At 41.1% G+C, this 14,306-nt stretch overlaps 1 protein-coding gene across 5 annotated transcripts in view; it reads right to left on the reverse strand.

The window, feature by feature from the left end:
• Window positions 1–14,306, reverse strand: part of sphkap (SPHK1 interactor, AKAP domain containing) — a 73,691-nt gene that overhangs the window by 26,380 nt on the left and 33,005 nt on the right. For 2 of the 5 annotated variants that reach the window (XM_086035548.1, XM_086035547.1), the window contains exon 1: window positions 197–523. The exons of the other annotated variants lie outside the window; for them this stretch is intronic. In XM_086035548.1, the coding sequence (XP_085891674.1) occupies window positions 197–231 (35 nt within the window). In that variant the 5' untranslated portion in view covers window positions 232–523. Of the gene's footprint in view, window positions 1–196; window positions 524–14,306 lie in introns of those variants that run through there. 5 annotated transcript variants of the gene reach the window in all.

Consider the following 14,306-nt stretch of genomic DNA (forward strand, 5'->3'; position numbering starts at 1 on the left):
ACTTTGCATCATCAAACAACAAGACACAACACGCACAGAACGGGATTTAAAAGACTTCACCCCAGTTTACACGCCAATTAGGCGCCATCGCGTCATTAATTTGAATGCCAGCATTAATGCGACAAAATGCTGCACAGGGGAAGCCATGCCAGTTAATAGCCTGCATTTTGGGATGTTTTTAGAGCATCTATATTACCTTGGTGTTTTCAGAAGGCACTTTGCATCCGTCATGGTGTCTAAATGGGCAAATCGTCCTCCGCTGCTGAGAATATTTCCTCCGAGAGATTGGCCAAAATGCACAGCGGAGAGCGCCAAAGCGTGACGGTGCCCGGGTCACTCTCCGGTCCTCATGCGCGTCCCCGTGCGTCTAACAAGTCAAAGTGTGAATCTCGTACCGCCTCGTAACAGACCGAGCCCGGCGGTGTCAGCCGCACTAGTGCTGTTCTAGCATCACACCAAGTGCACGCGAGCGAGCCACACACGCGTCCTCAGGCGCGCGTCACGGCTCCAAGAGTGCGCGCGCACCTTGACGCACACGAGTTGAGAACAAGAGCCACGTAATGGATGACCTTAAAATGAATCGAATGTAAAGACTAACGTACCATTGTGAGTTTGATGAGTCACGTGGAAGAATTCGTGCCAATACATTATGTACATTTTGCAGTGGTCATGTACTAGTCTAGTTTATTTAATGAACTAACTTACGTGATACTGCCAGGGTGAGCAAATGCATTTATCTACTCTTAAATATATATAAATTATATACATTATATATTTATCCATGTATATAATTGACCAAACAAATAACTATAAACCAGGCAAGGATGTACCATGCCTCTCAATCATTCACCTAATTAGGATAAGTGAATGATGGATGTATGATTTATTACTGCCTCAGTCACTGAGCAATTCTAAAATAATAAACTTCATCCGAGCTTGCCAATGTCCACTTTATGAAAAAGCTCAAAATAAAAAAAAAAAAACACCAGCTAAAGTCCAACAGTTCTACAAAAGGAGAAGTGGCACAAAGTTGTTTTGATTCAAAGCATCTTTTCTACTCAGCAACAGGGAACATTCCGATTTTGTTTAGTGAAGGTTAATTTAATGGGCTCTAACTACTCAATGTTGTTTCCTAATATTGTTTCACTGCCCCCATCAGAAACCTATATAATTACTTTTGCGGTTTTACAGCAAAATAGGAGAAATCATTTAATAATGTCAGAGGTACAGACATTACTGTGCTGCTCTGCCCTGAATCGACTTTGGTTACTTACACAGTTTGTGCAGAGGCATTTTGCTCTTTAACAGAAGGCTTCTTTTCAATAAAGTCATCACCCACTTGATCAGGCACACCTACTCAACAGCTTGGTAATGCAATTACCCATCAACCAAACATGCTAGCTCAAGATGAGCCGATGGCATTCCAAATGAGCATCAGAATGGTGAGAAAAGATGATTTTGGTGTCTAATAGGACGTTCTTGTCCAGTCAGTTCTATACTGTATCAAATTGAGTTATAGTAAGAGTATATTCCTCCTCTTCGAGGTACACCATTGAGCTCATTGCCGGACTCCTAAATGAAGCAAATATTCCACGGCTAGAACATAAACAAAACTGCAAAGGAACCTCACTATCCAGTCACGATCCATTCTAGGATGCTGGTTGACCATTGAAGGTCAAGTTGTGTAAAAAGTCTCACGATCATAGACATCCATCCAGGTTCAAATGAGATCTTCGTCACAATCACTTGAAGTTGTAAGACAAAGTCATATTAAAGTTTTCTGCAGTGTCTCTGGTCAGGCACAATTTCTCTCCTTGGTCCATTAGGAAGGCTTGTAAAAAATCAAAAGGGACCGAAAACTGCTGCGACCTTCAGTTTCTCTATTTCTGTGATGGAAATTAGTGAAAGAGATGTTTATTCAGAATAAGAAGGTAGCGACAACAGGGGTGTTGTGTGTGTGCATGTGTGTGCATGAATGTGTGTGTATCCATGTGTGTTGTATGTGTATGAGGTAGGGTTGAATTGATTAGTCAACCAGTCAATGACTCGACTTTACTGCAATGGACATTTGTGTGCTGTGATTGCAGCATTTTTTTCTTGCGTTTGTGTGTTGTTGTTTTTTTTTCTTGCTTTTGTTTTTTGTTTACATCATTCCTGTGTTTGCAGCGTTTGGCCGTTTGCAGCATTTGTTACTTGCAGCATTTTTGTTTTACAGGGTTTTTTTTGTGTGTGTGTGTTTTTTAGTTTGGCTTGAGTGTTTATCTTCTTCTTTTTTTTTTTTTGCAGCATTGCAGTGTTTGCCCCTGTCAGCCACCTTAGGATAAAGACTCTGATACTCTCATTTAGTAACATGCACCAAATCAAATAATTTTATGAGGAAAATACCCCCAAAAATCCAGCTGTTAGAATTACTGTCTCGTTAACTGCCAGTAGCAAAGCAAGCATCAGGGAGGAATAGGGAGGAAACATGGAACTGCCAATGTTGATTTGTCAAAAAAGTTTATTCTATATTGGCAGTTCCATGCTTCCATTGAACAATGATTAAGAGGGTTTATCCAACATCCAAAGTGACCATCAAATATTGCAGGAATGTCCTTCACCAGCAATGTCTAAAAATAAGTAGCGTCAGCGTGAGAGTTAGAGCAAGAGCAGGCAGGATTAGCGCAAAGCTAGAGTATTCATTTGAATTTCTTTGAGACTTTGGGTTAAATTACATATGGTTAAAGAGGTTTGGGAAAATAACTAATGAGTACAATGTATTCTAATCTCACTGAAATGGTCTGCAGATATAGAACATGCAGCATCAAGTGCAGATGATAGCGACATACATGGAGATTACAAGGTTTGTTATGTTTGACTGTGACTGTGAGTTTTTGACAGATATACTGCTGCTGTTTTTTGGGGGGGTTTTTTTTCTAAGAAAGGATATGGATGGATGGCAGGTTATATATCCTGATATGACTTCCAAAGGGTTGAATGTATAATGCCACTGATGACAAATGTGAATGAGCGTTCCACTGACAGGTGTTGAAGTGCTAACCTTTCTGCCCACACGAGTAGCAGTGCGTGCCCTTGTTTCTGGCAAAAAGCTCAGTGTGCTGCTTGTGTTTTAAGCGCTCGAGTTGGAATCAAAACAGCAAAAGATCTAAAGGCTCCAAACTGATGTAAACTTAAAGTCTCATAGCAACAGTGACTCTCTTCTAATGCTATTCCCAAACTAAAGACAGACAAGTAAAGAGTGGCGAATAAATACCGGAGGTGGGCATTCCATTACTGATGGACGCCCGGTTTGCTAACGATTGACAAATGACGGGATACCTTTTAAAATAGACGGACTGACCAATGACGGTAGTAGGGTTTCATCCATCATTGTAATTGTTGCTAACCACGTCCGTCAGTCCGTCACTGATGGACCGTGACGGACTGACTGCTCGTTTTTCAGATGTTTTTTGGGGGGAACCAACTGATGGATGAACGGATTTTTGACGGACTAACTGATGGAGTTAAATGAAAGACTGACTGATGGATTGACGGACTGGCAATTACAATTCAATTCCTCATGAAAAATGACGAACTGACAAATGACGGACGGGTACCCTGGCCACTGACGAATGACGAATGATAGGCCAGCAAAATTGAGTAAAAGGCCAACCTCTGATAAATACAATATGATTTATACATACAATATGAACACACACACACACACACACACACACACACACACACATTTTCCCCCTTTATCCTTTTTCCTCTTAATCGTGTTCCTCCTTTCATCACTCTCTTTTTTGCACTCTACACTTCTTAATCCAAAGGCTTTTCAGAGGCAAGAACTAATCCATTGCACACTTTCTTGAAATAAAAGATAGAAGGACAATTATAGTGGAGATGAAAGGCCAGAACATCTGAGGGAGCTGGAGCGTTTAAAAAAAGAAACAAAACAAGGGAGAATCAGCGGCAAAGTCGAACTCACAGTCAATGTCTTGTCACTGTCAGACTATTTTTAAATGATTGTATGCAAATAGGAAAACACATCATGAAAAAGCAGAAAAGTCAGGCAGACGAAAGGATGCACTCACGAGTCTGAGTGGCTGTGTCATGACAATGGTATTTATAGAACATCAAAAGAGCAAAGAGTGCGATGTGCTTGCAGGCCTGTGAATTCTCTCGATTGGTCAATAAATAAATAAAAAGCCGGATTGATTGAGTTCGTATGCTCCAGCTGCAGTTTACATTTTGAGAAATTGTCTCTCTTGCAGTCATGAAAGTAACAGGCTGTTAATTGAACACGGTTCATTTCTTAAATGAGGTCACGTTTTAGAACGTGACATCTTTTCAATTGTAAATACCATTTGGTGTCATATACAATGTTCAAGGGAATCATTTATTTGAGACGATTTCTTTTTATAGCCACAAATTACAATAAAATAAAAGGCAGTTTAAACACAGTTTCTTATGTCAGGGAAATATTAAACATGATAGAAGAGTAAAATTGCTACCTTTAATTGTACATTTTGAGGTGGCGTGTTGCTTTATGACAGACTTGGGAGCAAAAAAAAAACAGCGATGTCTGGATGCATGCAGATCTATGACATAGCATGCAGATCTAAGACCGGGGTGCTCTCCTTGGGGGGGCAACAGAGGTGCACTGCATCATCCTGGATGACACAGCCCTAGAGGAGGTCAAAATCTTCCGCTATTTTAGGTCGAGATAACTGAGATCGACAATCCAATCAGTCATGCCCATGCTGCATTAGCATGGCTGCAAACTCGCCTTTAGAACTGTCACGAAATTTCGCTCAGGATGAAGAGTAGGATCTATGTGGGGATGGTGAGGATGATGCTACTGTACAGTTGTGAAACCCTGCCAATGAGAGTGCAGCTCCTCAGTTGACCGCCCTCCCAGCAAGCGGAGTCTCATTGAAAGGGACAAAAGTGTAATCGTAAAAAAATTGAATATTATAATGGAAAATTTTGAAGAAACCGTTTTTATATGAGCAGGATGAATAGTATACAATTATTGATGAGTAAAATTGACTCTGGTTAAAATTGTGACATAGAAATGAGTCCTCATACATTACTCGCTGGGCGCTGGATTCCACCGCCAAAGCAAACATTCAGACGGAGTAACTGCTTAAGCCTAAATAAATTCCTGTCCGGCTCAGAGTGACTGGAACTTTCCACATCCAGAATAGCCACCACGTTAGGGTCGATTACAGAGATGGACGAAAACCCACTTCCGTCCTTGCTTAGTCTTTAAAAAAAAAAACTTCTTGTCCTCCATCCTTTGTCCCCAAAAATGGGCGTCCGTCCCTCCATGGGACGGATTGCTCATATCTGGCAATCGGTCCCTGAAGTCTTCACATGAGGTTTATAATGTCACGCGATGTGGACTGGGGTGATGACTCAAAAGCGCTCGCTTGATTCCAAAGCCTGGAGGAAATGCTGAAACACATTTGCAGTCACAAACAGATAAGATGCTCTACTCAATCTCTGGGGTGTATATGATGTTGATCACTTGGGGGATGCATCTATTATTCATCATAGCATGTCAATTTAGCTAGAAAATGAGGTGTAGTCACGTACTGTACTTTTCTGATACTGGAATTTGACCAAATCTTCCATCAACATATTATAGGGCCTCAGTGCAGATATCAGAAAATGAATTGGGTGGGTGTGTGTTTAGTTTTTTTTTTATTTAGATTTTTGCCTAAATCCTCCCTAAAGGACGAACCTCAACAATAGGTTTGAAGAGGAAAAAGTGGACCCTCATTCGAAGCATTTGAGGCTCCACCGTCATCACACTGTTATCAAAGTTAAGGCTATTTTCTTGATTTATTTTTCATAGGGGTTAACTTGTTAAAATCTGCAGTACAGTGGGCTTTCATTGTGGTCAACAATGTGGTCAAAGTCAAACAATGATAGCGCAGCAAGTTCTGAAAAGAAAAATCCAGGGACAAAGAGCTGAAGGTGGATGTAGCATCAACTCCATTTGGCTTTGCTGTGTAAATTGCAAGATTTGCAGGGACATGTGAGTGGGTTGAGAGTAGGTTAAGGCCTTATTTTACCCACATGAATTACGAAGTCAATTTACAGCCAAAAGAGGACACAGTCAATAACAGATGGCGCTCCTGCAAGCCATCCATACAGGGAACTTTCTGTGAAGGCTCTCCAGCTTTCACCTGATTGCTTCTTGTCAGTGCTTATCTCTCACTGAATATGTGTGTGCGTCTGTGCGCATGTGTGTATGTGCCTGCGAGAGAGAGGGGGAACGTGACAGAGAGAGTGAGAGAGAGTGAGAGAGAAACAGAGTGAAAATGCTGTATGTGTGAGTTGCCAGCTTCGGTTCAGGCATGTTTGTGTCCTTAAAAAAATAAAACATGTCATGTTTTTCAAAGGGACAGTCAATCCCCAACAGAAGGATATAGTCTTATGTTGAAGCTGTTGTGGTGTACACCAACACGCGCAGGCCTCACAGATCAAATTCTGGCGCGATCATTAGACACTGAGCCTCATTCAGCATTTTGTTTACAAAAAAAAGGTCTACATTTGAAGACTTGAACTCAAGTCTGTGTGGGTGCCTGATTACAATTAGCAAAGGTAATATGTCTTTGTGGATCTACAAGCACTCATTGTCATTGTTATGAATACAATTGACAATTTTGTTAACTTTCATTTTTAAAACCTAGTTGTTGCGGGAAAGTTGAGGTGTTCAAACAAAGTTGTGGGAAAGTGCAATTTTGTGGTATTTTCTTGATTTTGCATTCATAGTTGCGATCGCCTCAAACCTCCACTGCTGGTTAGTCGACGCTCGATCACACGCTCAGCTGCTGCCCAAAAGCACCGGGACACGGTTGCTATCATTGGCACAAATGGTTCTGAAGACAGTCGCTGACTCCATCTGTTCAGCCATCGTCAAAGCCAAGCAACATTAGAAACCAGCCAAGCATTTCGTCCCCTTTTATCAAGGCAGGAGAGAGGACCAAGGTACAGCAAAGAAGCAGGCAATGACTGGCAACAAACAAGAACTGGGCTGATGGTCGAATTGGGGGGGGGCAACTCTACTTCCCACAGACCATTACAATAACATCCTTGACACCAGACATGATCCCCCTGTCAGAAGAGACAAGAAGGGTGGTCGTGCTGGAGCTCTCTATCCGAGACATAAGAGGCAACTGAATGTAACAGAGCCGAGTATGTCCAGCTGGTGGGGCACTGCCATTGTAAGGGTGGAAGACTTGGTACCTGCCCATTAAAGTTGCTCTATTAAGTCAACCATCCCTTGGGCATGCCTGCAAAAGACAGTAAAAAAGGTGTTTCAAAATAGTGATGGACAAATGAAGCTTCATGAAGCACTTGTGATCATTTTTGACTCCTCTAGATGGCAACGTTGGTTGAAAGATGCATTGGAATTGTAATAACTTTCTTTTGCGCTAGCCTTTATCTTTAAACCAAGAGCACCGTCTAGAGAAGTTAAAAATATTTTTTTAAAAAGTGCTTCATGAAGCTTCATTTTTGCCATCGCTGGCTCAAGGTGCCTGTGACTGAGGAGGAGTTCACTATGGAGCAGTGCTACTCAAACATTTCAGAGCCTGGTCGCCTGGAGAGTGTGTATGATGTTCAAGAAAACCCACAATGATTACATCAAGGGTTACATCACTGATGATGTGTATGAGTCAAACATAAGATTTAAAAAAAACAACAGTTTTCAACAGTTGTAGGTCTCGGTCAATAATTCAAAAGAAATTCTCGGAATAATCAATGTGAATTTATAGCATTTGGTAAAAGAGCTCTTCAACTCATTGTTCTTACAATGACAAAACAGATTGTACCGAAATCGTTGAAACATACATAGACGTGATTTAACAATAGAGATCATCTGTGATTATAAAGCTCCATATTTACCAGCAGACAATCAATTCTTGGAAGCAATTAGAGATAATGGTCTTGTTAATCAGCACAATCACAACCCCCGCTCATCTCAGTTATTCTCGATTCATTTTTGTTGAACATTTCCATCCAGCTCTCTCCCCACCTGTCCGTTCAGCATAATGAAAGTTTATGATGACTGGATGTGATCATCATAAGTGTATGAAAAGGTTCATGGTGGTCAGAGTGATTGGTTTTCTCAGTATCATCACTGATTAGCACGACGGTGGCTCTGTTTCCGGTAAGGATTCATTTGGAAATCAAGAGAGACACCAAATAAATACGTGTACCAATCCGTTTCTCATTACAGTATGATTACGCGAACAAATATTTCATATGACATGTATGAGGAAGAAGAGCACTTGCGTATACAGCGGGTGAGGGCGGCGGGGGTCATCGTTGGGGACAGATTGTGATTCAGTTGACTGCTGAGAGGAAACCAGCAGGTTTGGCCTGGAACATCTTTGTATAAGCCAAGCCGGGTTGTGAGGAGCTTGTATTACAACCGACCGGCGACAGATAACCCAGGTTGAATAAAATATGGATAGGACGAAAATCTTTCCATATAGGTCGAGTTCTGAGCTTGACCTTTAGTTGGTCATGATATTATACCGCTCTGTTCTCATTTGCCCGGCCGAATCTTTGTATTTTTTATAATTCTGAGCATTAGTGGAGGTTCATTGAAACAGCGAGTGTTCACACTCAACAGTAAAAACTCAAGTTTGGTTGGCTCGCTGACCAGTGGAGTGATTTATTTTTTTACCTTGAAAAAACACTCCCCGAAAATATTACACATTTTATGAAAATGAGAAAAAGAAAGAAAGAAAGAACAGCTCAGAAATGTAGTTGGTATTTATCAGTATGATGAGAAATACAATATTTTTTCATGTTACTCTTACATTAAGGTTTGTACAAAAAAAATGCCTGAATATTATTCTCACAAAGCATCATGTTCCTTTGTTCACCTTCTTGACCTTTTTCACCGTGCTGAATGTATGAACAACAGTGTGTGTGATCAACACCGCAGCCGCTTATAATGAAGCCGCTTGTTCACTCGGGGCACAATCGACAGCAGCCATTGGCTGTATGACTCCAGACAAAAGTGGAAACGGTGCCAACGTGAAGTGGGGACTTCATTAACCTTCACAATGAACATGAAGAGCAAATGTACCAGGTGCTTTTACTCACAGCTCAATTACCAGCTCCTACAGGCAAGAGACTTAGTGGAAAGGTTGAGGCCAGGACTCATTTGTGCAGTATATATAATAACAGCTCTGAGGATTATTGTAAAACAGAGATCTCTTTTAAAGGTTAAATATCCCTAAATTAGGAGTTAATTTGTGGCGATAAATTGAAACATGTGTAATTAGGTAACGGTGACAATGATGGAGGCGATAATGCTTGTAGCACCTTTCAGTGAATTAACAAACGGGTCATGAGAAGTTTTCTACAATGGTTGAGTGCTCCACAGCTTTTGTGACAATGTGGTGGAATTGAATTATTTACATAATTAACTGCATGACTGTGACGGATTCTAATTGGTCCAAGTGTATATTGCCGGCTAGAGAATGATGTCACCAGTTGACACTACGGTTTCATGTCTTTTCATTTTGAATTTGGGGTGGCAATAGCTCAAGTGTAACGACTTGGGCTTTGGAAATGGACAGTCACGGTACATTTTGGGTATAATGTAAAAATGGCAGCCGGTCTGCCTCCTGACTATTGTCGAGACGCCAGTGAGCAAGACACGGTCCTCGCCCCCCCGAGCTCAAGAACACTGAAAAAAAAGATCCTTTGGATTTACTTAATTCCACAGATGGGCACTTAATCCTATTTTGCCGGGCTGTCCACCGTCCTCCATCCGGATTCATAAAACCTGGACACCCTTCCGTCATCGTCCCTCCATCTTAATTCATAAAAATAATCCATCCTCCATCCTCATCCATCCTCGTCCTTTTAAAGCGCTTTCGTCCTTACATTTCACCAGATTTTGTTGCTTAACTCATATTCCACAAACACAATATTAATCAGAATGCTGTGTTACAACTAGTGGCCCTGCATAGAACATATTCTTGAAAAAAAACACGTTTGGGTTGACTTCCACTTTAAGTTGCGCTACTTCAGTGCCGCTAACTGAAATTATGAAATCTGTCAGTCATGCGCCCCTAGAATCTTCACTTTTCTCCCCCTTTCAGTGCCACTGGTCAACGTTGTGTCCGGTCTGTGCGTACAGTTTCTCATAGTGCATTGCTTAGACAGGGAATAGGACACTGTAGCCTTGAAGCCAGAAGATAATTAAGGCCGATAAATAAATAAACACAGATGAAGAACTGCGGTCACAATGACTGTAATTGCAAAATAAAGACCTTGATGGAAATCAGTCTTCACTCAATCGAATTAACTTACAATCTACTATCTTATTGTCCATTGCTAGCTTAAGACACCAGTTTAATGTTACAGCTGGTAACAACGGTGTCCCCAGCGGCCATGAATGAGTGATGACTGACTGGTCTGGCATTGGCAAGGATTTCCACTATTCAAACATTCATTATAAAATGGAAAAGGCATGAATGGCACGTGGCGCCTGTAAACACTCTGATAAATACTTGCACACTGCACAGAGCTAAATTTAGCGCAGCCTCATAACCTGTCCCATAAGCCCGGTTTATCAGTATCATTCATTAAGATCTGAGACAGGCTGAACATTACAGCGGCAGGAGAAAGGAGCCTTTTCTGGAGGCTCAGAAAGCGTGAAACCACCGGGTGACTGTGGGAATGATCCAGACGAATAAACCCTGAGTTTGAATTTTAATCTCTGCGAAACATCTGTCCTTTGAGATGGAGAAAGCGCACATAAGAGGGTGTTAAACGCTGACTCATTCTCTCCTTCGTCACACGTTCAGCCTCTTTTCTCATCACCTTTTGTTTTTGCATATTTCACCAATTTTTTTCATCCGTTCCCATCTGTGAATGTGCATTCGTGTCCATTCAAGTGATAGCCGGGTATACAAAATTCCTCACCCCAGTCAGAGACCAATACAACAGGGATCCCTTGTTTGTTTTGGAATATCATAACAATTCCCCCTGCAGTTTTAAAACTCACACCTGTGAGAAGGGGGAGGACTCATTTTCAATTCAAATTTCATGCCCGCATAATAATTGCTAATCTTTAGAAGAAAAGAAAAGAAACAGACACGTTAGCACATTTTGAAACTACGGGTGCATTCTTTCCACTTGATTTTTTTAAATCAAAAATATATATGAATGGGAATATGTTTGCCACTTCTCTTGATGTTTAAATCATTTATTCTTGAAAAATAATATACAACAATAATAAAATGATTTATAATGGATAAAACCACATCAGTGGGTAGCCATCACCTTCATACAGCTGATAGTTTACATGGAATAAAAAGGTTTAATATACATCATAATTCTCATATCAAATGTCTTCCAAATTATCTACAATATGTATCACAATTCAGACTAATATATCATTCATTTTATTGGACATGGTGATGAACAATGGGACATGATGGGCATGAACTACACAGAAAACACCGGCAACAAATAACATCTCTAAAAACTACTAATGAACATCTTAAATTATACCAAGACTAAAGTGTAAAAAAAAAAAAAAAATCCAAAATAGAACTTTTGATGCAAAGAGGATAAACTAACATGAATAACTATGACACAAATTACATAGTAAGTGACATTAGCATCCTGTGCTGGCAGCGATTCTGGAACAAAATCCAACTCTTATTGCATGTAAAATAAGAAGTATGACGACGTGATTTACATGAAATTATCTGTTTATAAGCAGACTCACACTCATGTATCTGGCAGGCGGTGAGTAATTACTGCCAAGCTGATGTGAAGGAGACAATGTCATCATCAGTGTGTGTGTGCGTGTGTGTGTGTGTATCGAGGGGGGCTTAGGGGAAAGAAATTGTATACGCACGTTGCGTTTGTTTATGAGAATGTTTTCGTCGTTTGAACTACGATAATAAAAAAAAAGATTTGCGTCACAAGGTGAAAAGATGCATGTCAAAAAGCAACAATGGGACTGCTGTCCTTTCATGAATACATTCTCAATTCTATATTGCATTAGGTTACGCGGCAGGACTGAAAGAACATGCTTGCTAAATGTAACAAGATTTCATGAGAATTTTGTTGGAAATTGTACGATAAAGGCTTCATGTTAACACAGGGGCAGGCAGAGTGGTTTGCCAGTGACTGGCGAGGAGCCAGTAGCACCCTCCGGGTCCACCAGTCCCTTTTTGAGACTATTTGACCCCTTAAACCAGGGGTGTCAAACACTTTTTCATTGCTGGCCACAGTGTAGTAACGGTTTCCCTCAGATGGTCATTAGGACTGTGTTTTAGCATGTAAATTTTGGGTTGTCTCGTTATATTATTCCATATATACACGACAAATTTGAGGGACAACTCGTTTTGAAATCAGACGTCAAGGATGATAATTGTTGACCTTACTGCGGTTTGGTAATAAAACATTGTTGCAATATCTCGACATTATAGACGTACATGATTTGCTTTGACAGGCCACTTAAAATGATGTGGCCAGCCGGATCTGGGTCCCCAGGACTTGAGTTTGGCACTTGTGCGTTACGAACTGCCCTGTTTTTTAGGCTACATTTACGCCATATGATTCAAGTGACTTTTTTTTTTTCTCAAGTTGCACGGATTGCTGTCAATCAGAAAAAAAAAAGTTCAACCATCCACCTAACCATTCATTTTCTATACTGCTTCCCCTCATGGTCAAAGGTGAGCTGGAGCCTATCCCAGACGACTACAGTCAAGAGGCCAAACTTGCAAACTCCACAGATGAGTCGAGAGCCAAGATTCAAAAACCAGAACCTCTCGACTATGTGGCTGACGCGCTAACTCACAACCAAAAACAATCTCAGTGTGCTGTCCCGAAGCAGAAAATTGTCAAATTTATGACAGTTTTAGTGCCACTTCTGGTACTAAATTCAAGCACCACAAAGACTGTGAAATAAATGCCTCTGTCTGTTCTCCCCGAGTACCACTGACTTTCTTCCTCACCACTTTAATACAATAATGCAGTTATCAAGACATTGAGCACATTTATTACCACATACTGTATGTTCACTGAGAAATAATTTCAGCATGCATCAGCACATGGATCAGCAAGCGTCATCCAATGAAACAAGCACCATCTTTAATGTCGAAACTTCTGACCTTACGTGGCAGTATTGCCCTTGTGGTTAATGAGGTAATTTGGCTCATGTCTCCCCCGTTTGGCAGTGCAAATTGCCAGTCCGATCCAGGTTGATTTTTACTGTGTCACGACTGACCTCCAGGAGTCGACGGAAAACGATCAAATGATCAAATTATTTTCTTCAGACAGATTGAGTAGTTTAAAATATTTCCAATCTTATTTTAATCAACGACCCCATCACTTATATGAATGTTTTTCCTCCCACAAAGGAAATCACATCATGATTCATAGGAAAACGTATGCCTGGTATTACGTTTGGGGCTGTGATGAATCCGCTGTGCTCAATCCAACAAAAAATATTTTTCAATTGCACTGGCGCTTTACGTTGATAATGGCTTCATATTACAGCACCGAACGTTCTGCGAGCCACCGTGTCTGCAGAGATGCTCAGACAGATGGCTGTGGGAGAAACGCTGTGGCGCCCTGCAGTCTTCAACCGCATCACTGTCTCCTTCCGCACACACACGAGTCTATAAAACCTCTGAGGCTTCCAACCGTGCCACATCTGCTCAAGTGTGTGTGTCCATGTCCAGCGGACACCTGATCAAGTCCACTTACACTAATTGCTGAGACCAAGTAAAATTAAATGATTAATTTAATTAATAGCAACAGCAAAAATCTGAACGTTATTTATTACACATGACAATTTGAAATTTTGGTACAGATTTTGTTGATTCATATGGTTTGCTTTCGCAGGCCACATAAAATGATGCGGCGGGCCAGATATGGCCCCGGCCCGCGCCTTGGGTTTCACACCTGTGCTTTAAAGATAAAATTATGGGTATAATATTAATGAAATGTTATTGGCGTTGCCTGATTTCTGATCAATACAGGACTGTTACACACCTCAACTCTTGGCGGGATTGCTGGAAACAGTTGTGTCCCGCAAAAGATGGTGGTAAAGCCTTATCTTTTTGTCTCCAATGCTCTGTGACGAGCCAAGTCCAAAACTGTAAGATATTGCATGTCACAGTGTAGTAAGTGAACAAGCTGTGAAATGAGAATACTTTCAACATCCCACTGATCTGGCAAGAGCACAGTATCACCACTTGGATGGAGATGCGCGAGGACACGCACGCTGACACACACGCACACACACGCACACACACTTTACA

The sequence above is a fragment of the Filicampus tigris genome, chromosome 7, assembly GCF_054856515.1.
Source record: "Filicampus tigris isolate MCC_2025a chromosome 7, RoL_Ftig_1.0, whole genome shotgun sequence".
Taxonomy (NCBI): Eukaryota; Metazoa; Chordata; class Actinopteri; order Syngnathiformes; family Syngnathidae; genus Filicampus; species Filicampus tigris.